At 51.2% G+C, this 26,186-nt stretch overlaps 1 protein-coding gene and 1 long non-coding RNA gene across 4 annotated transcripts; one reads left to right on the forward strand and one right to left on the reverse strand.

Annotated features, from left to right (window-relative positions):
• Window positions 1-154: 154 nt before the first annotated feature.
• Window positions 155-3,118, forward strand: LOC137208705 (uncharacterized). Its single transcript, XR_010935729.1, has 2 exons — window positions 155-716; window positions 2,403-3,118. It is a non-coding gene; the product is annotated as an uncharacterized lncRNA (long non-coding RNA).
• BAG3 (BAG cochaperone 3) lies at window positions 3,049-26,186 on the reverse strand. Of its 3 annotated transcripts, none has more exons than XM_067709237.1 (5): window positions 26,102-26,186; window positions 25,139-25,967; window positions 9,668-9,994; window positions 7,872-8,276; window positions 3,049-4,423 (listed from the first exon to the last, which is right to left on the reverse strand). In XM_067709237.1, exons 2-5 carry the CDS (start codon window positions 25,322-25,324, stop codon window positions 3,608-3,610), a joined length of 1,734 nt encoding a protein of 577 aa, XP_067565338.1. In that variant the 5' UTR covers window positions 25,325-25,967; window positions 26,102-26,186; the 3' UTR covers window positions 3,049-3,607. The 3 variants fall into 3 exon arrangements, with proteins under 3 accessions (XP_067565338.1, XP_067565337.1, XP_067565339.1); XM_067709236.1 differs by having other exon boundaries at window positions 26,091-26,182; XM_067709238.1 differs by lacking the exons at window positions 25,139-25,967; window positions 26,102-26,186 and adding an exon at window positions 10,352-10,913.

A 26,186-nucleotide genomic window follows, 5' to 3' on the forward strand; every position in this document is an offset into this window, starting at 1 on the left:
AAAGGTATTTGCCTGGGTGACTCAGACATGTTCCAGCATTTTCCCACAGGCTCCTGCACGTCCCAAAATAACTGCAACCCTGGATCCTGTCCCTTGGCATATGATTACGTTTGTATAACGTTACAGAGTGGCGGCCACACTCACACAGGCGCTGCAGGAATGCCCAGCCCACGACGGAGCTCCGTGCTGCATGGCTGGAGAAAAAGGAAGCACAGAGACCACAACAGGAAGAAGTGCCAACTTGCTGGAATTGTCCAGACCACCAGCCAGGGCCTGGGTCAGCGCCTGCCTTTCACAGATGGGGAGAAAATGGCCCAGAGAGGGAATCAATTTGCCTAAACATACATTCTGGGGATTACAAGAGAAAGCTGGTGGGAGAGCTGGCTCTAAACTCTCGTCAACTAATACCGATGTTTATTTCTGAGTAAACGTCAATTTAGCCTTGGAATCCTAAGACCTTATGTCAAAAGAACTTTAAGGGACCTTGGCCGTCCAGGGTGCCCATGTGCCAGGTCTGGACAACAATGTGGGAATAAGGGGTCAGAATGGACCTGCCCTCAGGGGACTTACAGTCTTGCTTAGTAAGTGACTAAAGATACTAAAACAGCTGGAAGACAACTGTCCCCTGGCAAACAGATTGAAGGCTGTTAGGAATCTCGGGAAATGGAAGTTTGAGAAGAAGAGTACTGTCTGAGCCAGGAAGGTCTCACAGACAGGTAGGCCTCAAGGGTGGGCACAGACTTGGGTGGGAGTGGCTGGAGGGGAGCAGAGGCAAGGTGAGAGGGGGAGGGGAGCTCCAGGAACCTCTGGAAACCAAACCCAGGGGTCTGGGCGCCCAGCGTTGAGTCTGCTGGTGACTCTAGTATAGACGCCATTACTTAATAGTTCCAAGTTGGGAATTCCCTCGCAGTCTCACTGCCACGGGGCAACTAAGATTTTGTGAGACGCGTGGCGCAGCCGAAAAAAAAATAGTTCTAAGTCACTTGTTTTATCTGAGAGACAGGAATAATCTCATAGGATTTGGACGCAATATGTTAAAAAAAAGAACCGACGTTCTGACCAAGGAAGAGGTGAGAGGTTATTCTCAAATTTCTGTGGTACCTCATGCGGAGTCCTTTTCTTCTCGGTGCTAAAGAAGATGGTGAGACCAGCATGCACTTCAGTGTCTCCTGGGCCTGGATTCAATCCTGCCCCTGCTCCTGGCCTGGCCAGCGCAAGTCACTTCCTGCGCCCATTACACCAGGACGTTAATTACAGCTAATGTGCCAGCAGGCACTCCTTTCACTGCTTCCCTTGTCTGATTTCATTTAATCATTACCGCTCCCCCGGCCCCATTTTACAACCGAGGAAACCAGGAAAGAAAAGGCTATGTAACTTGCCCACCGTCCCAGAGCTTTTCTGTGAAGCTCTGATTTGAACCCAGGAGTTCTGAATCAAGCCTGTGTTCTAAAGTATAATGTTCTCTTTTTTTTTTTTTTGCGGTACGCAGGCCTCTCACAGTTGTGGCCTCTCCTGTTGCGGAGCACAGGCTCCGGACGCGCAGGCCCAGCGGCCATGGCTCACGGGCCCAGCCGCTCTGTGGCACGTGGGATATTCCCGGACCGGGGCACGAACCCATGTCCCCTGCATTGGCAGGCGGACTCCCAACCACTGCGCCATCAGGGAAGCCCATAATGTTCTCTCTTTTTTTAATGTTCTCTTAAAGAGCACTGGGATGATTAAATAAGCCGAACTCCCCTGACACTAGGAGACACTCAGTGGATATATGTCCCCTGACTCCTACAGGGACAGGCACGTTAACAAGAGCCTTGCAGCCAGCCCTATGCCCAGCTGGTTGCCGCCATGCAAGGCCCAGGAACCACCAACACAGGTCGGGTAACTCCTGCCTGATATCCACATACCATCTAATTTGGATGATTGAAAACATTCTAACCACGTTAAAGGGCTACCTGTTGATGATCTTCAGTGATAAAACATCAACCTAATTCAGTAACCACTTAAGAAGCCTTAACGTTGAGATCCGTTGAGAGTAGATGCCCAAGTCGCCAAAAAGATGGTCACGTTCTTTATCTGTGATTCATCTAAGAAATAGTCCAGTAAGCTTTTCTCCTATTTACAAATTTGCATTTCTAGAATCGGTGGTGTTGTTAGCAGTCAGCTTTTACTCCTCAAATGAGTTCACCCTGTAAAGATGTTGGCGATTCCCATCAGAATGACTTCAACCTTTCTCATGAAGCTGGGAGTGGCAAGCACACTGGCGTGTATTTTTGTGCAGCATCGTCAGGCACCAATATTAAACTCAATACAGTCATGAGGAATTCAGCCCAGGGGCTCTTAAGCCAGAGGGCTCCCTTGGAGTTCCAAGATCTCAGACCCATCTTTCTCTTCCTTCTCAATTTCAGGTTTATTTGGCAAAGGACTTAAGAAAACAAAATCTTGCACGTGTCCACATTCTGGGCGGTGGTCCTTCCCAAGCCCTTAAAAAACCTTTGCCTAGAACAACCTTCTTCCCCCCAGCGGCTTCACAGTGCATCTGGTCCCTAACCCCAGTGACTTCGAGGAACCCAATGTGGGAAGATAAACCTGGTCTCGGACTGGCTTGGTGACTCAGAGGAGTGTCAGATAAAGATGACCCCAAGACTCTCATAGAACATGTGCCCAACCCCCAGTGAGCTGGACTCCAGGGAACGCTTGGGCCAGCCTCAGACAATACTGGGAACTGTGCACTTTTGAACCCACTCAGCCCTTCAGTGAGGTCTGCGGATGGCCTGGGGCCAGGTGGGCAGAGAGGCACCTCTGCTGGAGCAATCTGAAGAGGTGTGATGGGCACGTTCCCATTACCTGGGTTCACAGCTCTGAGTCTTCCCAGGTTGCAGCTGCAACCTGAGAATGAAAAATGACCAAGACTCATCTTCTCATGGGTCGGGCCAGTAGAGATGTTACGAATCCCAGAGCAGGCCTGCAAATGTGTCTGTTTATTTTTCCTGAAGCCAGTGAAAGACCATCTTGATGCCGCCACTCTTCAAAATTTAGAAACCACAGAAGACATTTTGAGTTACATTATTACTTTATTTTCCTTTTTTTAAATGTAGCATTAAAGTCATCCAACATACAGATATTCCTACGGCTCCTTACACATTTTATTCTATCTAAAGTTAAGTATTTTAGCTATGAGATGACAAAAATCATCCCACTAAAATGGCAACACTTCTGAAAAATGGGTTTCATATTTACTGATGAGAAATCGACTCCCCATCTACCCCTGCAAAAACTCCTTCAGTCCAGAGCTGTAGAAAGACAGTTCACATCCATGACTAACATGTGGGACCCATACAGAGAGGGCTCCAAAACAGCAAGCTATGGGGTTAAACTTCTGTAACAAGCAACTTCTTTATTTGTACAGAATATGAATACACAGGAAAAGCATCATTCTCCTTTTAGGCCTTTTATTAGTGTGTTTCGCCTCCACCCAAGTTACTGCCTACCAAGCAGCTATGAAGAGTAAAAACCAACTGGTTTTAAGGCCCTGAAATGCATGCAACTTAAAATTCTCTAAAGCACACAATCAGTTCCCGGTCTCCGGGGCTGATTTTTTATTTCGTGGAGACTATGGTGCTGCTGGGTTTGCAGCTGTGTCTGTCGTGCTGCTGGGGTTTGGAGCTGCTGCTGCTTTGGCTTCTGGCTGCTGGGTTTCAGTACTGGGATCTTCTCCATTTCCAGCACTTTTCTTGCTCTTGTCTGCTGTCACGGCACCCATCTCCATGATTTCCTGAAGTGGCTGATCGGTGTCAAGGGAGCTGGGCTGGAGTTCATAAACCTGGACTTGACCTGGGACATCTATTGCTTTCTGTTCAAGTTTTTCCAGGATGGTCTGAACCTTCCTGACGCCATCTCTCCTGGCCTGGCGGACATCAGCGCGTCCTTCTGGGTCTACCGAATCCAGGGCCAGTAGCTCTTTGGTCAAATACTCTTCTATCATCAGGTACTTTTTGTCTGTCTTCTTGCCTTCAAAGTTGTCCACAGCCTGCTCCAGCCCTTGCACCTTCTCCAAGATGGCTTCTACTTTCAGCACACCTGGATGTTTTGGGGGTACCTCAGCTTCTCCTGGTTTTGGGGGTGTGGCTTCTGCAGGGGCAGGGCTGGGGGCTGCTCTCTCTTCTGCAGCCACGTTCTTGGGGGGAGAGGGGACGGCAGAAGGGGCCGGGCTGGGAGGACAAGGCACCGGAGCAGAGGGAACCTTTACTTCCACTTTCTCAGAGGGAGGCAGGGGCTTCTGCGAAACAGGTTGAGAATCCACCTCTTTGCGGATCACTTGAATCGGGATGTGTCCAGGAGTGAGATCTGGTCCAGCTGGGCCTGGCTTGCTTTCTGGTTTGTTTTCAGGTTGGGGAATAGGTGAAGGTTCTCGATGGGTCATGGGTTGCTGAGAAGAGGCAAGGACACAGAGATAGTTTTAATACCTGGCTGAGAGTCACAGGCAGTCGTTTGTAGCTAGTACTGACTAGAAGAAAACAGAAATGACTTTTTTTTTTTTTTTGCGGTACGCGGGCCTCTCACTGCTGTGGACTCTCCCGTTGCAGAGCACAGGCTCCAGATGCGCAGGCCCAGCGGCCGTGGCTCACGGGCCCAGCCGTTCTGCGGCATGCGGGATCTTCCCGGACTGGGGCACGAACCCATGTCCCCTGCAGCGGCAGGCGAACTCTCTACCACTGCACCACCAGGGAAGCCCAGAAATGACTTTTTTAAAGTTTAATAGTATAAGAGGGATTTTCAAAGTCAGCCAAACCTGTTACAAAATTAAAATATGATATTCATCATGTATGTGACCAAACCATTGTTATGCTTCCGTTCGTTAACCTTGGTCTCTTGGTCTGTCATCTCTCACTGAATTTTTCTGGAGATGGTATTCTTACGGCAATGAAAAGAAAACCAATATAATTTTCAAAAATGAAAATACCAAAAACGCATGCTGACGGCTGAGTTACTTTACCTCAAAGCAAAGTCCTGGGTGACTCAGACTTTCAGGTGATGGAGCCAGGGAGTAGTAATGGCCACTTGGCCCCCTTCATCACCCTGTGTGACAGTCTCCGCTCAGGGTGTGGCCTTCCCATCTCCTGTTTCAGAAAAGTTATAATCGTCTTTTTTTTTTAAAGAAAAAAAAAAACCTATGACAGCCTTGTGGTTTCTGCCCAGACTGATGTATCTTTTGAGAATAAGCAAGATGCTGAAAATGGGTAATGCAGTAAGAATTCTGCCCGGACACATCTGTGCCAGAGCTAACATTCAGCAGTGCAGAATCTCTGCACCGACTACACTGGCTACAGAGGCTGAGATACTCTTTAATGTGGCTATAAGCTATAGCGATATTTTAAAAAATTAACTATGCTTGAAACAGAAACATCTTGGTTCACCTAGCATTTAAGTGAACATCTAAAACCCCCTTAAAAATCTCACACACTGATTTTATCAACTGGGAAATAGGAGTTGGACTACATTATTTCTAAAGTACTCCATGTTAAAAACACTAAATCCCACTATAAGGTTCAGTTAGGTCAAATCTCTGCAAGCCTCTGAAAAGGGATTTCTAGACAAGCTATAAAAGGGAGGCCACTACAAACAAACAGGGTTAAGTGGAGATAGGATTAAATATTGTTCCACCAATTACAGAAAATATTGATAATATGGGAAAGGCATGAGAGGAAACATCTCCAGCTTTGCAAATGGGCACTTCTTTCCCATTTGAAAGGATTACTGAGTCTGAGTAAGGATCTGATGGACGCTTGGCTGTTTTGTTTGAACACCAGTAGCCTCCTTTTCCATCAAATCTCTTCTGCCAACCAGAAATGCTTAACTTTGGCCCTTAGCACTCATGAACCAGCCACACGCCTCTTCTTGGGTTTTAAAACGATGGCTGAGTAAGTGACTTTGGAAACACTTAAGAGGGGGTGTCCTATGGCTTGTACTCTTCAAAAATGTCAAGGTCATGAAAGCAGAGAAAGACTGAGAACGTGTTTTCCAGATTAAAGGAGACTAAAGGAAAACGACATCTGCGTGCAGTGCTCATGATCCTACATTAGATCCTGGAACAGGAGGAAATTGCTATAAAGGAGATCTGAGAAGGGACTGCGTATGAGACAACAATGTTTTAAGGACGTTAAACTTCCTGCATCTGATAATTCTACTGTGGGTATGAATGAGAAGGTCGCTCTCTTAGGAAAATATCTGCTGACATATTTAGGGGTATTGGACATGATATTTACAACTAAACCTCAAACAAAAAATACAGATAATATATGGAGAGAGGAAAAGATGACAAAGCAAATGTAGCAAAATGTTAACAGTAAATATGGGTGAATCTTTGCTTTCATGACCTTCATATTTACTGGACTTCTCTTCTGTAAGGTTGAAATCATTTCCAAATAAAAAGGCAAACAAACAAAAAAACCATAAAAGGAGGAGTTCTGTTTGAGGGCCCTGAACAGCGTCACCATCTGTAGTAAGAAGATGCCCTGCATTTGTTTACAGACCACTTTCCTTTTAAAAACTGTGACCAAGGGGCTTCCCTGGTGGTGCAGTGGTTAAGAATCCGCCTGCCAATGCAGAGGACGTGGGTTCGAGCCCTGGTCCGGGAAGATCCCACGTGCTGCAGAGTGACTAAGCCTGTGTGCCACAACTACTGAGCCTGCGATCTAGAGCCCGCGAGCCACAACTACTGAGCCCACGCACCACGGCCACTGAAGCCCATGGGCCTAGAGCCCGTGCTCCGCAACAAGAGAAGCCACCACAGTGAGAAGCCCGCGCACCGCAAGGAAGAGTAGCTCCCGCTCGCCGCAACTAGAGAAAGCCTGCACGCAGCAAGGAAGGCCCAACGTAGCCAAAAATAAATAAATAAATGTAAAGGCACTTCCACAATGTTGAAAAAATAAATAAATATTTAAGTAACAATAAAAAATAAAAACTGTGGCCGAGAATTCACTCAGCAGCTGAGCGGCCCCGGCTGCCGAGTGTTCTTCGGCTAAAACCAGAAGACTTCCTCCCCCAGGAACCAGTGCCTGCACGTCTCTACTGAAGGATAAGTGGGCCCTGCCTGTAACTTTCACCAGGCAGGAAGGAAGGCTTCCCATCCGCCCAGCCAGCCAGGCATCGGCCAGGGAACGTGGTCCTCTACCGCAAAGGAGGAGAAAGGAGTAAGACATGCTCCCTGTGGCCAAGGTCAGAGCAGAGCTGAAGAGAGTGGATGAACACTTTTGGAATAAATGCACAGAATAATCAGAGCTGAACTGTAAGGGACTCATACTAGGCACCGTGGGAAAGATGAGGAGGCTTCGTGGAAGTGGCAACTGGCTTGTCCCCTGGAGGATGGGGACAGCTTGGATTGTGAAGGCATGTCAGGAAGTGGGTCCAGCACAAGCAAAGGCACAAAAGAGGAGACAACAGAGTGAAGGGCCTGCAGAGTGCAGGAAGGGGTGTGAGTGAGGCAGGAGACGAGGCTGAGGGTGGGGTGTGGAGGGGCTGCAGGGCACTGCAAGGGTATGGTGGGCACTGAGACACCTGGGCCCCCCCCAACAGGTGTGTGACGCTGTGTTCTGCCCGCCGTTGCCCACGGTGGTGGCTGGAGCTCTGCCCCTGAGGCAGCTGCAGCGAAAAATGAGCAAAAGCTGTAGAAAGCACTGTAGGTTCACAGCCCTCGCCTGCATTTCTGCTGATGACCAGCCGTTTTCAGGATCTCGCTCTCCCCCCCAGTTATGTGCATAAACCAGGAGGGGCTGGTGGGGCGGGGTGGGGTGGGGGGACCCAGGTCACCTGCACAGAGCTCCTCAGGCCCTGGAGAGATGCTGCCCCAGCTAGTCTGCCGACACCGACTCCCATACCTGAGGCCTGTCGACCACGGTTTGCACGCGGACGGACGGCGGGGTGTGCACCGGCGTGCTGCTTCTGGCTGGAGAGCCCTCCCGGCTGGACGCACCCCGGACGGGTGACCGGAACGGGGATGCTGCCCACACGGTCCGGGGCTCCCAGTCATCTCCCTGGATCTTGTGGTACACAGGCTGGTGGGTCTGGTATTCGCCCTGCTGAGCTGGGTAGTGGGTCTTCTGGGCTTGGTGGAAGGAGGGCTGGGCTGCCGGCCGGGTGACATTCTGCTCATGTATCACAGGGATGGAGATGTAGCCCCGGGGGAGCTGGTGACTGCCCAGGCTGCTCCTGCCAGAGGAGGAGGGCAGGCTGGCCGAGGAGGACGAGGATGAGCAGTCCGAGGCAGCCGGAGACTGGGATCGCTGCAAGACGCAAAGGGTGGATACACAGCCCCGTGAGCCACCGCTGTCTGGCCCTCCGACTCTGTCCCCGTCATGCGCCTGCTCTGGGCAGCAGGTTTAATATGACCTCCCGTCTGTAAGCCTTTCCATTTTCAAAATGTAGTGTTAAGACTGGGAGCTCAGGAGTCAAGAGGCCTGGGCTCAAATTCTTAACAGCTCAATAGCTTTAGGAGCCGCGTTTAACCCCCAGCCCAGTCACTGGGCTGACCTGACAATTCGGTAAAATAATCTGTGCGTGTGTCCCAGCCTCAGTGCCACACACAGGAAGCGCTCGCTACACTTTGTTTATTGTTATCACTGCATTTCCTCTTTCCGTAACTCTCTTCCTGCTTATCCACAGAGAACTCAGCTGGGCACTGGGAACTGTGTCCCCTGTGTGGACCGAGGCAGGCCAGGCCCCTTTCCCTTCCCGGCCACCTACTTTCTGTTCTAGAAAATCAGAAGGGTGTTTCCGCAGCTGGCTTCCACGGGCCCTGCTAGCTTAAATTTGTTCAGGTTTCTCTGACTGATGTGTCACTTTTGATTTTTACAACAAAAACATTACAAATTCAGGTACCGCTTCTCCAAGGAAGGGAAAAGAGCCTCCTGGTGTCCCACATTAACTATGATTTTTCATCCCCGGAGCAAGCATTTGTGCTCAAGAGCAGCGCAGGAGACACGATGGGATGCTGTGCAGACTGCAAAACCCAGAGGGCTTACGGCTCAGGATTCCTATTGGGGTCCACTGGCCTTCAAATCTCAGCTAAGAACTGGATTAAGAACTATTCTTTAGACATTAGTGCAAGAAGTGTCGGCTTCAGACTTAAAACCTGAAAAGCAGCTGCCTTCCTGACTCCTGATTTTACATTTCCTTTGAAACTGTGGACACTGTAAGGGCAGGTATGCGGTCTCATTTTCACGTCAGTACAGCTCCAAGCAGTTAATACTTACCTGTGAACACTGAACTGAATGAAATAACACAGGGTATCTCTGTATTTCTGATATAGAAAGCTCAGTGGGTGTACATGAGGAGCCAGAAGGCCAGGTTTCCAGTCCCAGCGACACCACTTCCAACTTTTTGATTGTGGACCAAGCTGTTTACCCTTCTGAGCCCCAATTCCTTAACTACCAAAATAAACCATGATCCCTGCCCACCTGAAAAACCAACCTGTGAAACGCTGGGGGGACGCTGGGCTGTCTTGCAAGCGATCTTTGCTGGGTGACCTCTGACGCTGCGGGCCAGGCCCAGATGCCCCGCATCTCACCAGGCGTTGCCCTGGGCACCGCATCAGGGTCTGGGGCAGCCTAGGAAGCACAAAACCCGGCACCCCCGGGTCGCACCCCACAGGCCCGCGAGCCAAGCCTCTCCTTACCTCAGGTCCATGGGAGGCTGGGGGCTGGGCTGCCGCAGCCGCTACCGCCTGTCCACACTGTTTATCTGGTTGGGTGGCTTCCGCCACTCCCCGCAGAGGTGACTGGGGCCTCTGCGGGGCCGCCGGGGCTACCTCGGTTTGGAAGCGCTGCGTCCCAGGCTGGGGGTAGGCGAAGACAGGATGTGGCTGCCGGCTCTGGGCACCGTCGTGGAGGACGGGGATGGGAATGTAGCCTGGCCGGAGCCGGGGGTACACGGCGTGGCCTTCCCTCGTGGGCAGCGGCCTGGAGCCCTCCCTCGAAGGCCCGTTTGCAGAGGATGCGGTTTCCTAAAATAAAGAGAAACACAGACCTGTTAGAAACTGGGAAGGAGACAGCCCTGAACAGGAGCAAGCATGGCGCAGAGCACTCCGACCTTCCAGAGTGACCCTGGGTCCCACAGTGCCGGCCAGGGCAGCTGAGCACACAGAGTGTGGGTGCCTCCCCTGACCCCCCACTTCTTCCAGACGCCCCCTCCCCTACTGAAGCCGCTGTATGGGCAGCAGTTTAAGAATCAGAAGCATCCAGAGGAAGCAGGGGAGCCAAGGTAACTGTTGAGCAGAAGAGAAGTCCCAGTTTCCCAAACTGGTAAGACAGGTTTCTTTGCTGGGTGACACAGCGGCAGTGCATATAGGTGAGTCACTGACCGCCTCCCAAATCTTCAGACCCAGATCAGAAGGTGAGAGGAGCATTCAATTCCAGCTCCCTAAGCCACAGCCAGCTTCTCTGCTTTCTAAAAGGGCCTCATGTCTCCTAGCGATACAGACTCGTGCTGGACCCCAACGCAGGCCACAGCCTGGAAGTCTGCCGAGAAGGGGCGGCAGCGGGACGCTGCCTCCTCAGGAATATTTTCAGAACAAGCTGCGAGAAAGGGAGATACACAAGGAATGCAGAAGCAGCACAGGATGAGAACAAAACCCGGGGATTAATTGTGCTGGTCCTGTGATGCCAACAAAGCTTGCTTGGCGAGGAGCGGCTGGGTCTCTCTCATGTCCTCTCACGAAGCTCTCCCTTCAGCGGCCCGGCTATTTTGGGACCCTTGAGAAGGCCAAGTTCCAGATGTACCACAGAGAAAGATCTTGTTTCAGACAACAAGGCTGGCCCGTCACTCGCCGGGCAATGTCACTTCTCCCCAAGCAGAGGCTGGGCAACTGAAACCAGGGACCCCCACGGCTTCCGGTCCTGACGACCTCCTGAGCACTAGAGGGTCCTCTTACGGAGGAGGGGGCTGAGGATTTGTGCCTCTGACACACACCCGAGTGGGTCAACTATTACGAAGGAGCATGATCCTTCCTCACGAGGCAGCCCTCTGAACTGCAAACGAACGCCAAGAGCTGAGGCTCTAGGAGCTTCAGGGTGTAACTCCCAGTGGGGCGAAACTGGTCACAAGTGGGGAAAGCCGAGGGCTGACCCTGGAACTTAGCCCTTTCAGACCCATGAACTGCTTGCCTCCTGCCGAGCCCCGCCCCAGAGGGCCTCCAGCACGAAGGAGAGGCAAGGGTGTTGCCATGTCCTTGGGGACGCCAGCAGACAGGCGCTCTCAGATTAGAATACCCACGTGCTCAGGGCAGTGGCATTATTTTAGCCTGCTTAACTCAGGTCACCCAAGAGCAGGGAGTGGGTCCAGGCCTCACATTCAGAACCAAATTCCTGCCATGAGAGGGACACCAAAAGGGAGGCAGCAAGAGGGACCAAAGAAACGCCGTGCTGCTTGGAGCTGACTCACAACAGGCCGTCCGGGCATTTTCTCCACGCACTGGGCACCTTCCTTCCAGCCTGGAGCAGGGGCCTGGATGAGTGCCGGGGCATCGTCTCTGCGGGCTTCCTCCTGGCCACGCACAAAAGCAGAGCTGAGCAGCCAGCGGCCCTCATCCGCTGACTGGCCCCTGGTCAACGTCCTGCTCCCGAGTTGCTTGGTACCATGGGATCACCAAACCAGCAAGGCACGATCCCTGCCAACTGGGGGCTGCATGAAACAAACAGGGAGCAAAACTACCTGGAAAGCACAGGAGGCCCTGCGGATGGGGGACCGCCTGGGCTTTTCTAGTAGGAGGGGGCTTTCTTAGAGAGGATGCAAGTTCATTCTTACCTCTGTTAGTAACCGTTCTTTCATCTGGGGTAATTCTCTTAACCTCGGTGAGCCTTAATCCCCTTTTCTAGAAAATGAGCTAGCAACACCCACTTCATAGGACTGTCGTGAGGTTTTACGAGAGCACGTCAAGAGGGACGCCTCCCCCCCCACACACACACAAAAGAGTGATGCCGGGAAGGCCAAAAGGCATGTGAATCCCCCCTAAACAGGCCCATGATTATGCTCCTCAGACCCCAAAGTGTCAGAGGAATCAAAGCTGAAGGACGAAGTTAACTGGTGGTGACTGGAGTAGAACGGTGACTGCACCTGGAGAAAACGGAGTCGTCTGGGAAGGAGCCTTTGGAGGGGATGGAAACGTTCTCCGTCTTTCTCTGGGTCGTGGTAAACGGGTTTACATCCGTGTCGAAGTCTCTCACACCATCCACTTCCCTGGGACCCCCACACTGCCCCTCCCCTGCCACATTCCACCCACACTGTCCAGACCGAACAGGTGAGGGCTGCCACCCCCAGCATCGCCGCACAGCCAGCTGCTGGCTGGGCCTCCACCTCAGACCCTCCCGGGGCCTGGAAGCCATACAGAGGCCTGGCTGAGGCTTGCCCGCTCCTGGGGGAAGCCCCCGGATCCAGAAGGTACTGGAGCGGGCCTGCCACGAGATGTGCTTTTTATGCATCTCCCTGAGCATATTTTGTGCCTAAGCTGAAAAAGAAAAGGGAAGAAAAAGGAAGGAAGAAGGGAAGGCGGGCGGGAGAGCAGTTCCACCTGCCCCAGGGGCTGCGACAGCGGAGGCGATACCTGACCTGGTCTTGGGAGTAGTGGTCCGGGTCAGTGGAGGGAGCGTGCGGTCACCGCAGGCAGGGCTGGGGGTGTCAGGGGCCCAAGCTGGAAGGCAGGGTGGCTACGGGAGGCCTGGAGGCTGCTTTCCTACAGTCCTGAGGTCTGCACTCCTGGTTCCGTGTGAATTAACGACCCATTTATGTCATGTGATAAAAACCCACACATCTCTCATGATGGCCTCTGAAAGAAGGTGGGCTGCCTTGCCGCTCTGGTGGGGGCTTTGTTTAGAAAACACTGCTTTAGGTAAGTTAAAAAGACCACCTCACTTCTACAGAATAGAAAACTAACACTTGTACGTGAATAATTTAAACTGAAAATGACACGCCCACCCATAACAAGGTCTGCACCAGATGCTGACACCACCTCTGTTTCTACTCTCCTCTCATCAGAGCCCTGTCAACAACAAATGCTTCAGTTTTACTAACCAAAAAGCACTGCCCAAGAGAGTTAAATTGCCCTTCCTACCTTCTGTGGTGTTTTCATCACAGTCTAGTAAAAAAAAAAAAAAAAAGACATAATTTTTTTCCAAGGAAAAAGTTTGTTTTTTTTTTTTTTTTGGCCACGCCACGCGACATGTAGGATCAAACCCGCACCCCCTGCATTGGAAGGGCGGAGTATTAACCACTGGACCGCCAGGGAAGTCCAAGAAAAAAGTTTTTTAAATGTTTAATATTTATAATTCTCCTAGAATATGACTAGAACATGTCTCCTCAGTCCCATAAGAAGTGTCCTCGAGTTCAAGCCCAAGCCTACGGGTTATACCAACCAGCATCTTTCATAGAGGAAAGGCACTACCTGCCCCACCCTGACTTCGCTGGGGACTGGGGACTCCGTCTCCTGGGGGTTGCACTTCTGTGTGACCCCGTGATAGGGACGGGGTGCCATCACAGTCACCACGCAGATGACGGCCAGCCCTGCTTCCTCATCACCACCTGCCTAAGCTCCCTAAGGAGCAGTGACAGCATTACAGGAAGCGGTTTCCAATCAGCTCAGCTCATTATCCTTATCTGTGGGCAGAGCCATCAGGAATACATACACATGAAATCCAATTAGGAAATAAGAGCCTGACTTCCACTGCTTATCTCACTGCATTAATTTATAAAATGCACTGGTTCAAGCTTCTTCTTTGTGCGTTGCATTAAAATCCCCTGCGGGTGCCAAACATCTCCATGGGAAGGCCGGGATAAAAAGCAGGGAAAACTACCTCAGGTGAGCCAAAGTCTGCCCTATCGAGTACAAGGTATTATTACTAGACAAGCCTGGGGCCAGGTTCCGGGCTTGGATGAGCCCGCGGCTCACACAGGTCTTGTTTGCTTAAGAGCACAGCTAAACTTCACTACTGAGTTTTAGTAACAATGTGGGTGCTTAGGGGACAGCTAGGAGACTTGGAAAGAGGCTGCGCTTGGTCCTAAAGCTGACTCTGCTCTGAAATCTGTGTGCTACGCAAGCAACTCACATCCCCTCCCTGGGCCTTAGTTTCCTCAGCTGCGAAATGAAGGGGAGGCCCAGGTGTTCTGTAAAGCAGTGGTCCTCAGACTCTAGGGGGCGTCCGGAGCGCCCAGGAAACGCAAAACGGTGCAGACGCTACGTTCAGACCCCAACAAAGTCTGACTCAGGAGGTGTGTGGGCAAGTCCAGCCCCCATGGCACTGGGAGCACTGACCTAAAGGAGGTTCCTTGCAGCCCTGACTTTCTCCGTGACCTCTGATTCCAAGATCTCTTCTAGCTCTAAACACCTACATAAAGCTCAAAACCAAGGAAAAGCTGACGTGGCGGAAATCTAAAAATGACCACTCTTGACTGCACCCAGTTAAATCACATTAGAACTCTCTGTAATTCAAGGTGCCCCAAAGTTGCACGAACCAAGTGAAGAGGAGGAAGCCGCTGACCCTGCACCTTAAAAGCAGGGCGGAACCATAAACCCTGAAAACGGCGGCGCCCCTGTGAGCCCCGACCCCAGCTCCACGGTACAGTGCTCTTTCAAACGGGGGCTCGACACCTACAGACCACGGTCTGAATGAAGGGGAACAGCGACAAAGGCCACTCTGAGGGCTGCCCTGCAGCACCTCCGCCTCAACAGCCTGGAGTCCTAAGTAGGGCACCGATTCTATCAACTGGGTTTTTAGGCCAGAAGAGTCTCACGCCTGCCAGGCAGCGACTTTTACTAAAGACACTTCAGAACTCCTAAAACAAGGAAAAAAAGATGGCGGGCAATAAGAATCCTGGGACTCCCCATTTAGCGAGGACGTGGATCAAAATAAAGTGGCTTGGGGCTTCCCTGGTGGCGCAGTGGTTGAGAGTCCGCCCGCCGATGCAGGGGACGCGGGTTCGTGCCCCGGTCCGGGAGGATCCCACATGCCGCTCAGCGGCTGGGCCCGTGAGCCATGGCCGCTGAGCCTGCGCGTCTGGAGCCTGTGCTCTGCAACGGGAGAGGCCACAACGGTGAGAGGCCCGCGTACCACACAAAAAAAATAAAAATAAAATAAAGTGGCTTGGCTTGCCTCTTTCAGGCAGGAAGCGAAACAAAAGAAAAACTTCCTTCTAAAGCACACATAGAGACCTGAGCTTCAACATCCTACCAAAACTTTCCATTTGGTATTACAGGCCACAGACATGAAATAAGGTATTGCCAATGTGATATATAGAGAGATATCTACATCCCCACAGCCGAACTCAAAGTTCCCACTGGAATGTGGTAAAGGGTCTCTTCCACTGCCCCCAGCCCTGTTTGGGGCATGTAATGGACTTTGGGCATATTCTGCATAATAAGTAACGTCCACATCCACCAAAGTCTGTTTACAGCACTCCTAGTGAGACAAGAGTCTGTGCTGTAAGCAACGTAGTCCCAGGTGCTTGGAGGTTTTAACTGATATGCCCTGTTATTAAAGTATGTATACTTATCTACAAAGAGTTACAGATGTAGAAAATAAACTTATGGTACCAGGAGGTAAGGGATGGGGGAGGGATAAATTGGAAGATTGGGATTGACACATACCCACTACTATATATAAAATAGAGAGCTAATAAGGACCTACTGTATAGCACAGGGAACTCTACTCAACATTGTGTATTGGCCTATATGGGAAAAGAATCTAAAAAAGAGTGGATATATGTGTATGTATAACACATTCACGTTGCTGTACACCTGAAACTAACACAACATTGTAAATCAACTATACCCCAATAAAAATTAAAAAAAAAAGTATGTATAGTTGATCCTGGGATTACTCAGATGGGTGTCCCTATGTGCTTCTGCTAGGGAAAAGCACATTTTAAAGATGTGCTTACAATGAGAGAGATGAGCCCCTGTTTTCAAGTTGCCATTCGGGACTCCAATCCCGCCCTGCTGCTCGCCAGGTGTGTGCCCTCGGACAGGACTCCTTGCTACGAAGACTCAGTTCCCCCAGCTATAAAAATCCCCATGCCTTCCAGGGCTTTTTGCAAGATTTACGTGAAATAAGGCATGAGAAAGTCTTTGTAAACTCTGAGCTGTCCCATGCCCTATACAACTACGTTCCCCCATGCCACAAATAGTTATTGACGAACCCAGCTTTTCCCAAGCAACAGTTGGTTGGGCCTATTGTTTACAGAGTTGTGAATTTGGGTTTAACTCTTCAGTGATCTCACCAAGTTGGTAATGAGCCTGTTAGAGTCTGAAGCCCCTTTATTGAGAGTCTTAAGAGCCCTAATTAGCAGGGATGGCACTTTCTCTGCTAAGAAATGTATCTAAAGTTTCACAACCTGGAAGCAAACACAGCTAAAAACAACTCTAGGGGCCTGAGCCCTAAACTCCCCTCTCCCTTCAACAGGCCCCAGGCGCTGAAGGGGTCTGCCTTGCAGACAAACTCACCTGAGGAATCAAAACGCAACCTGCAGTGACTGTGGTTCCTGCACACATGCCCCTGAGACCCAGGGGAAAGAGCCAAGCCAGGCTGGTGTCTGGGAGTAGAACATCTGCTGGTGTCCCCCTAATATTCTCAGTGTGTCCCCCCAGGGCATATAAGCAGTCTCCAGGCCACAGCTGGGTATGTCCCCTGCTGGGGAGAGCGCTCGGGGCTCAGAGTCCCCCATGGGCCCCCTGGACCCCTCCTCAAGGATACCATGGAGCAGATGTGGCCCAAGGTCACATGGGAAGTGACTGCAGAACCAGGAAGAGAATCCCGGTCACTGGGGTTCAGCTCCTGAGCTCAATGGCTTCAGGGAAATTAAAGACTACCTACTTCCTCTTCAGGAAAAAAAAAAAAAAAGGGTAGGGAACAATCTAAAGGCATAAATCACAAACGGAAAAGTACCTGAAATTTCCATATTAGGAAGCGAAATCTTGTCTGAATTTAGATAAAGAGACCTCTTCATCCCCATGGACACATTTCCATGGGTTTCTCAAGGTTCTTTCTCAGACTCAGGTAGAACACTGTTCAGTCACCGGGCTCCTCCATCTGTGAGATGTCAACCATGCAAAGCATCTGTTGTTATCAGGGTGCTGGGCTTCACTGGACATGTATTTTGTACAAAACACCGTTTCGCAAAAGAAAAAAATCTCCAATTCATCAACCACAGCTGCGGCAAGGGGAGACTCTGACAGATGGTGGCAGTCTTGGGGGGATTGCTGGAGGGACTCCTCCCCCACCCTAAGCAGCTTCTCAAAGCATTCCTTCCTCAGCAACCACCCTCCCCCAAAAGGGTGGTGGCAATGAGAAACCCCCTGCCTCTCTCCTTCCACCCACGGTGACATTTCCCCCACTTAGGGCAGGGTCCAGTACACCTGTGCAGACGGCCAGCCCCTCATTTAACGTGGCTCCGTTTCCCCGCAACACCACTGGGCACCTGGTCGGTCCTCAGGCCTGTGCAGAGACTTGGAGGGAGAGCCCCGCCTCAAGCAGTCGGGATTCAGGGTAAACACAGCGCCCCCTGCAGAACACAGGATACACAATTCTGCTGGCCCATCTTGGGCACGGGATCTGGGGTGAGTCCACAGGCTGATGAGGCTGTGGGCTGCAGGTCTGGCTGAGAGCCTTCATCTGCCCTCATACTGAGTTACTGCCCAGCACCTACCACCCCCACGAGGGACACAGGAAACCCCCGGGAAGGGTGCTGAGGGTGTCTGGACACTGGTGGAAGGAAAGTGTCAGCTAAAGTGGTCCAGGGGTGATAAGAAGAGGCCTTGTCTTGGGAAACGAGACTTCATACCCATCTGGGAACCAAGAGACCCACGTCCAGCCAGCACTGTCCACTCTGTGGGAAAGCCAAGCGCCTGTGAATCCCCTCCGACTTCTTGGCGAAGACTGGGACTGTCGCCACGGACCACACACATGCCTCAGATCAGGCCCTGGCTCATCACTTTCCCGATCCTTACGACCCTGCTGGACAGGTACTGGTGTATGCCCATTTCTCAGAAGGAGAGACTGAGGCTCGGGGAAGGTGAGTGATTTACCTGAGATCACCAGAACCCAGGTCTGTCAGACGCCAAGGCCGGGGGTACGTTAACCCTTTCACTATTCCTGCCACCCCTGTACACTGTGTGATAATTATTGGCTAATGTCTCCAAACCCTTCACTTTCTTGGGGTGAAATGCAGCAGGAGGGAAAGCATTTCATTTCGCCCGGTTGGAGCTGGGCTGAGGCGCAGACCTGGAACATTCAGTTCGAGTGTGGTCTCGGTCAGGGAGCCAGAGCTTGATGCTGAGTCACTGCCTGGCTGAGGCAGGGCAGCGGGAGCGGGGCGCACCCCTGAGTCACCACAGCCCCAAGACTCCACACAAGCCCAGCATGGGGCCTCTGCAGGGACAGAACCCAGGTCTAGCCCAGCAGGAGAGCAGGTCCTGCTCTGACACTCAGGGTCCATGGGATAATCTGGAAGATTCAAAAGCGATGTGGCTGCCTTCTCTGCCACACACGTCCTTTCCTTTCTTCCTGCCGTTTCCATTTCTAAACTATTCATTCTTTCTTTCTTTCTTTGTCCAAGAAGAATTTTTAAAATAACTGAAAAGAACAACAATTCTACTTTAAATTAAATTAAATTTTCAAGAAACTGAGGAAGTTACTTCAAAATAGGAAATGTTTGCTCTTCAAAAGGATGCTAAGGCATTTTCAGGGGAAAGTCTCGCCTCAATCACTGGGGACACAGCTCTGCGCAGGGACTCAGGAGGCACACTGTTTACAGGCTCCTAATGTAGGCAGCAGGCAATCTACCATCCTGGGCGCTTCAGAATTGACAGTGAATAAGAGGCTTCGCTCTGCAGCGTCTGATCTTACTGCCAGCCTCATGGACAAAAAAACTGGAGAGAGGCTCCTTCCGTGGCGCCGGGGCTGCTCTCTGCCGCTGTGGCTTAGTGGCGTCTGGCTGTTGCCAGCAACCGGCCTCCCCGGCAGGCCTGCTCCAAGACGCTGTGTCACTGGCGGGGACAAAAAAGAGCTTCTCCAGACCCGTAAGGATGAATTTAGGGAATCAATACCAAAGTCCCCTGTGGAGAAAAGGCCATTCAGAAATTCAATAAAAAGGAACCGGCTCCCGGGAGACATTGGGGAGCAGAAGACAACACTGCTTAGGAACCAACAGGAGGCTTCCCGCGACACACTCTTCAGTAAGGGATGCTTTCCTTCAACCAGCCTGTCCACTCTGGAGCCCAGGCCCATGTTTTACTCTTCCCCACGCAGAATCCTTCACACACTGAGCCTGTAGACCCTGCCGGGCTCTGAGAGGCAGAAAGGGGAAAGAGACGCAGCCTGTGCCTCTGGGACTCCCAGCCCACAGGGACGTGACCCCAAGGCAAACTAGGAAAGTGCTGCCTTTTGGAAGAAAGATTAGAATGGAAGTAATGTGGAGTCCAGAGCAGGGACAGCCTACTTCACCGGAGAGACGGAATAAATGCTTTGTGGAAAATGGCACCGGAGGAGGCAGCACTGTCCTCTGTGTGGCCTTTAACACCATGACTTACAGAGAGCAGGTGCTCAAAAATGTCGGAAGAGATGAATGAGTGAAGACTGGGGGCCATCTTCTAGGTTCAGACCCAGGCTCAGGAAACGAGCCAACATTTCTGATCGGCTGTAAGAGATGGACTCAAGGCTGTTTATCCGCAGAACTGTGCCTGGCGAGCTCGGAGCATAAAGGACTGAGTATAGAGAAGCAGCCAGGTCCACTAGCGGCAAGCCTGTCTGTCACCTGGGGCGGGGGTGGGGGCGGGGTGGTAAACCTCTGGCTACAACAGCCTTTCTGTTTCGTCACAGCTGACAGGCCAGGCACATCCTCTCTCTCAAAGTCTGTTTCCTCATGCATAAGGTGAGCCTGACAGCTTCCACCTTAGTGAGCTGCTTTGAGGATTTAAAGAGAGGTTTGGAAAAGCACCCACCTGCGTCTGGCACATAGCTATAAATATGTTGACAGACAAAAAAATAGCTCATCCCTTCCTGAAGAAATTCTCTCTGCTTAAGCTTTTACAAGCTGCCTGGCTTGCTGAGAAGCTGCCGAGGCCCCCAGAGAAATCGTCGTAGAAATATGTGAAGAGTTTAAGACACCAGATAGCTCCCGCAGCTGCACACGCCGAACAAGGGCTAGAGGTCAGCTTCCACATCTGCAGAAGGAGGGGATCCGGAGCCTAGCTTCAAAAGTCCAGCTGTGAGTCTGAGGGCTGAGGCACAAAAGGGTGTGTAGACTTGATTCCCGAGCAATGGGGAGCCGGGAGGGGCTGGAGAATTCCTCAGTCAGGTAGGAGAGAGGTCTGCTCGGTGTCCATCAGCACTAGAGGGTCCTCGGAGGTTCCTAATAAGCAAGGCCTTTGTCTCCTGCTCCCCGTTTTTCTATATAAGGTGTCTTAAATATGTAAGAGCAACATGAAAACAGCAAAACTAGGAAGGAGAAAGAGTAGGTTTGGGCTACGCACAGTTTCTTAATTTTTATGAAAAATACCAGATCATTTTAAAATGTCAATAGGAAGTAACAGACATGCAGAGTGGTTTATATAAGGCAACTGTGTGTCATTCCAGAAACGAGGACAGTGCTAATCAAGCCTCATGGGTGGTATGAAGCCTTCTGACTCACAGGCAGCCCAACAGCAACAAACAACCAAGCCTTCCCGGCCCTGGCTAACATCAAACGCTGCCACGGTTCCCAGGCACTGACTCTACCCTTGTAAAGGGTAAATACACTCCACAAAACAGGAGACAAGTTTTGCTCAGTTCTTGCATAAGCCAAACACAGACTGTTCTTTAGAGGGAAAATGAAGGTCCCGGATGAGGTGGACTCATAAGGCATCTGGCCATGTTCTTTATGCACCCCCAGCAAATCACTGTTCATTAGTCACAAAGAAATGGGCTCCAGAGTAACTGCAACTTGCTGGAGATACAAAGGAGAGAATGGCCGCTCATTTCCTGACTGTGCTCCAATTCTAAGAGGCACAGGAACTTGCAGTCAATCTGCAAAGAACAAGGTGATCTCATCTTTAAGAAAATTCAGGAAGCTCCGCTGAACATGAAGGGGAAGAAATGGGGCTCTACTTCAGTCGACATTCAAAACATTTCCGATTTCCTCTGAAAGGATGTTCCTACCTGTCTCGCACAGAGCCTGAGGATAATCTGTCAAATTACTGTGGTGAGATTCTGCCGGCAGCGGAAGACAAGAGGGAGAGACTCTGGCTTCCTTCTTCCTGGGGTTCAGGAGGGTCTCGGGACCACCTCCCCACACCCGCCACTGGCACCCCACCAGGCTCCACCCCTCCCCATGCCACCCCTATGTTCGTTCCCAGAAGCCACGCACCGGGTGAGTTTCACCACGAAGGAAAGGAGGCTCCGGTGATGGCTCTGCAGGTTAGATGTTGAGCAGGCCCCTTGAGGATGCCAAGGCCTACGCAGGCGCACGTGAAGTCACAGCTCCCCCGCCCCCCTAAGAAGTGGGATCCTTGTCCTTCGGTGGCTCCCAAATGCCAGACTGCCGGAACCAAGAACCAAGAGGGAGGCTTTTCTGACATACAGATTTCTGGGCCCTACCCTGAGCAACTCGCATTGAACAAGGGGGTACCCAGCTGGCAACGTGTGTTCTTAAAAGGCTTCCCTGGAGACTGCCAGGCTTGGGAATCCGTGCCGGGGACCTCCAAGACCGGCAGAGCTAGAACAGCCCTGCTCCTCCAGGGAGGAGGGTCTCGCTCTGGTCGCAGGAAGGATTGTGAGGGAGCAGCACAGCGCCACACTCCAAAATATCTGGCCTCTGTTTATTTAGCAAGAGAGCCTGGAGGAGTGGCTGCACAGAAACTGCACATCCCCTGATTCCAAAGTGGACGTCAAGCTCTCTGCCAGAGACGGGGCCTGGACTGGTATGAAATTGCCAGGAGATTAGTGGGAAGCCCACGTGTGCAGAAAATCGATATCCGGGAAGACTGCAGGTTCAGTTGCTCAGAGTGGAGCTGGATTAAGCCCAAAGCCTTTGCCTCTAGCTGCCCTGCCTCTGCAATGAAGGGCAAGAGACTTGCTTTCTGTTGCCGCCTCTGTAAAAATGGGATGAAAAGTCACTCTAACCACCTCAGGGGAATGAGAGAGGATCAATCGTAAGACAACAGAGGATAAGACTAAACCAAAGTTCTAATCTTTATCTTCCTTCCGCGAAAGCCATTTCTGTACCTACATGGTTAAACTGTAAACACCCAGAAGCTGTCTTCTCCAGAAGAGGGCTTTCTCTGTTTTTCATGCTCAATGAATAGCTCTTTATTGATTGACAGCATCTCCTCTTGAAAGTAAGGACGCTCAGAGGGTCCTCTTAGCTCAGTTCCTCTAAAATCACCCTTTGTTTTCTGCCAGAGCCCTTTTCTCATTCCACATTAAGAAACCAAATTTCGAATATAAAGTAACCGTGAAGGATTTTCCATTGTATTTACTCTGAAGTAAGGTGTCATTCATATACGTGAAAGTGAATTAGTCACACAGATGTTCTGTGTATATCAAAGCACAGTCTTGAAAGCAATGAAGCCCAGAGCTAATGAACTGAATGTTAGTTTTCTCCCTATGTTTTGGTACCGTGCTGAGAAATCTCAAGTAATTAATTTGGTAAAGAGAGCTCTTTTCTTGAGTTGATCACATCCAGCCATCACCATCTAAGTAGTCACAGAACAGAAGTCAGCCACCCAATACTTGATGGTTGGGAGGACACAAAAATTATTAAGTATTCCAGCCTGCACGCTTCATAGTTTCATAAAAATTTAAGACACTCCTACCTTCCTCTGAACAGATACACTGCCTCTTATCGACTTTTCAGTGTAGTTCTCTCTTTGCTCTTGGTACTAGCTGAGTGGCCTTTAGAAACACACTTGAACTCTCTGGGTTGTTTTTTGTGTTTTTTTATAAATTTATTTATTATGTGGGCTCCGTAGTTGTGGCTCACGGGCTCTAGAGCCCAGGTTCAGTAGTTGTGGCGCACGGGCTTAGCTGCGCCAAGGTGTGTGGGATCTTCCCGGACCAGGGCTCAAACCCGTGTCCCCTGCAGTGGCAGGCGGATTCTTAACCACTGTGCCACCAGGGAAGCCCCTCTCTGGGTTTCTTTCTCAGAAAAATAGAGGCTGGGGTAAAAGGTCTTTAAGGACCTTTTTCCACTTTAAAATTCTGACTGTTAAATTTTCAAATCAACTTTTCCAGCATCAGACTTCTGATTTAGTAGCTTGCATTTTCTACTTGTCGAGAACAATAATAGTAACTCAACCTGTTTTCTTCCCCCTTGAAAAAGTTTATAAAACCACAGCCTAACCCATCCACTGTACAGATGCACGAAGATCTCAACATGCTGAGTGAGTTTCATGTTGGAAACAAAGCGCCAGCAAGGCGGGACTTAACCCTGCACTCACAGTGGATGTGTCCAAACCTGATCTTCGCTCACCACCAAGGATGCCAGCGGATTCCGACTGTCCCTGTCTCTATAGGAAGGAAGCCTCAAAATGATACTTTTTTTTGTTTTTTGTGTTTTTTTGCCCACAGTAAAGATCTAGGTCCTTGCAGGCCACAGTAACAGAGCTGGTTGAAATGAGCATCAGTTTCACTCAATAATGGGCCGAACAGACAAGCAAAAGTGTATATGGTTACGCCCATCCCAGCTAATTATAGCCTCTGGTACTAATTTTCAGAAATAAATATACAATTAATTTCTTATAAATGTAAGCTGCTGAATTTACAATGTCTCACTGTTGGGCACCAGTCTTATAAATATTTTTAAGAAAAAACTGCATAAAAATGAAGGTGGATAACACAGATCTTTCTTCTAAAATAATGATTTATAAAGCATTTTTAATTTTGTGAATTTTTAAATCTTCAAAATAACTTATTAACTCTCTATGACTTTTATTTTTATTTTGCCCAGACAACGTAACACTACCCTTTAAGTATATTTCTTTTTGTCAAGCTTTATATTTTGAAAAAGTTCAAATTTATAGAAAATTACAAGAGTAGTACGATTAGTTATAATTTTTTAACACTCATTCCAAGCTCCTATTTTCAAATTTTCATGCTTCTAAGGATTAAGTAGTATATATCCCTGCATATATGTAAATGAGGCATCCTTCTAAAACAAAAGTATTACTACACAGTTATTTGTGTATTAGAAACAAATCCTAGGTATTTTAGTAACATAACAAGGAAGGGAATGTATTGCCATTTAAAAAAAAAAAGTCTCTTTCTTGCCAGTGTGAGGCAATGTCTAAGGCAATAGCCAACTAGGAGACAGTCCCACATCTTTAGTTTAGAAACTGCCTGGAAGAACAGCATCTTGTTTTTAACAAGTCATACTAGAATATATTCTTAGTGAAAACAGTTTCAACCAATAATACAATTTTAATTTCAAATACAGAATGGGGAAAAAAAAAGGAATGAATTTACATCCAGTCTCCTGAGTCACTCTGTGCCTGAGATGGGAGGGTGAAGTCAAGACACCTTCAATCGAATTCAGGAACTTTAGGGGGTAAAATTCCTAACAGACCCTAAAAGACCCCCACCCCAGCTTGCCAATGGCCCCCCGGCGTCCGCCAAAGTACGGTCAGCAGGGTGAAACCAGGATCTCGGTCTTGGAAGCCGGGCGGAGGCCGCGGCGGGGCCTGGCCCGGGCCTCCGATGCTGACCAGGCCGGCCTCCCCTCGTCTCCTGGCCCACGGCCCCTCGAATCGAGCCGGTGGACCAGACCCGGCGCCACCGCGCGGGTCCCACTTCCCGCCCGACCCCCGGAAACCAAACGCGACCCAGGGAGGACAGTCCTCTCCGGGACCTGCCCCCCGCCCCGACGCCGGCCATGGGAGGGGGCTCGTTGCGGGGGCAGCAGGCCGACCCCCTGAGAGCTGGTATCCTTCTGGGGGGTCCGTGCGTCCCAGGTGGCCTTCACTGACCTCCGGGGCACCAGCTCAGGCGGGCTACGGCCGGCGGGCACCTGGCGCCTCGCGTCCCCGCAGCCCGGCCCAGTCCAGCCGCCCCCTACGGCCCTGTGCCGACCGCTGGCCGTCGGGGGGGGGGGGGGCGCTGACCCGGCGGCCTGCGGCGCGGGCCCTGCTCACCTTGGGGACCTCGGGGGGCACACGCGGGTCGTTCCACGTCGTGGTACGGCTATTGTGGTCCACGAAGAAGGGCCAGCCGGTCTGCGGGTCGATCTTGATTTCCCAGCCAGGGGGCAGGGGGTCGCGGTCGCCGGCGCCGCTGCCGGACGCCATCTGCACCATGGGCGAGTGGGTGGCAGCGCTCATGCTGGGTCGGGGTCGGCCCAGAGGGGCGGCCGCCGGGGTGCCGGATCGCGGGGTGCCGGGTCACGGGGTCGCGGGGTGCCGGACCTCCAGGTGCAGAGTCGCTCGCTGGCCGCGACCGGAGCTAGAGTCGTGCGCGCCGCCGACGTGTCCGGGAAGCCGGCGCTGGGCACCTTTATGAATTAAAGGAGGGGGTGACGTGGCCGGAGAGGGCTGGAAGCGTCTGGAAATAGCCTCCTCGCTGCCAAAGGGGAAGGAGGAGATAAAGGGAGGTAGCAACTGGCCGGCTAGAAACTTCTGGTCCCATCCAGATAAGTTGGCGGCGGCGCCGCTTGGATGTGAAGCTCCGCCCTGAGTCATCAGCTATAATCGTGGCGGGGCGGGGCGTGGGCAGGGCGTGGGCGGGGCCTCGGCCAGGCCGCCCCTCCTCCACCCCTCCACCTCCTCCCCAGCCCCAGCTTCCCCGGCGGGGGTTCCCCGGCCGAGATGGCCCTGGGGTGGGCCCGGTGCATCCGCGGAGTCCGCGTGCCGCCGGCCGGCAGGACTAGCGAGCCCCGCGGACATCGTCTGTGTGTCCTGGGCCGGTTTCGGTTTTCAGACTCGTTCCCTCTTCTTCGAGCCGCATGGGTGTTCCCGGGACTGGCTCCTTCGTATAAAAACAAAGTCATCGTTAACCTTTAAAGTCGCTGGATTTAAACTCGAGTCTGTCCCACCTCCCCTTTGCATCCCCATATACTGATACACCAGGATATTGGCGTCCCTCAGTTACGTTTTAATCACTTTTTTCCATAGGCTTAAGGGCCGTCCGGAAGGAGCTCTGGAATGTTGATCCGACACCATCACCAAGCCAGGGAGAAAATGGAAG

Source organism: Pseudorca crassidens, chromosome 16 (genome assembly GCF_039906515.1).
Source record: "Pseudorca crassidens isolate mPseCra1 chromosome 16, mPseCra1.hap1, whole genome shotgun sequence".
Classification (NCBI taxonomy): Eukaryota; Metazoa; Chordata; class Mammalia; order Artiodactyla; family Delphinidae; genus Pseudorca; species Pseudorca crassidens.

Bases quoted from the DNA above. Each gene is read 5' to 3' on its own strand.
- BAG3 (XM_067709237.1), bottom strand. From the start codon at position 25,324: ATGAGCGCTGCCACCCACTCGCCCATGGTGCAGATGGCGTCCGGCAGC. The intron at 9,995-25,138 runs GTGAGCAGGGCC...TCTTTATTTTAG, and splicing joins TGCCCCCCGAGGTCCCCAAG to GAAACCGCATCCTCTGCAAA. The intron at 8,277-9,667 runs GTAAGGAGAGGC...TGCGTCTTGCAG, and splicing joins CAGCCTCCCATGGACCTGAG to CGATCCCAGTCTCCGGCTGC.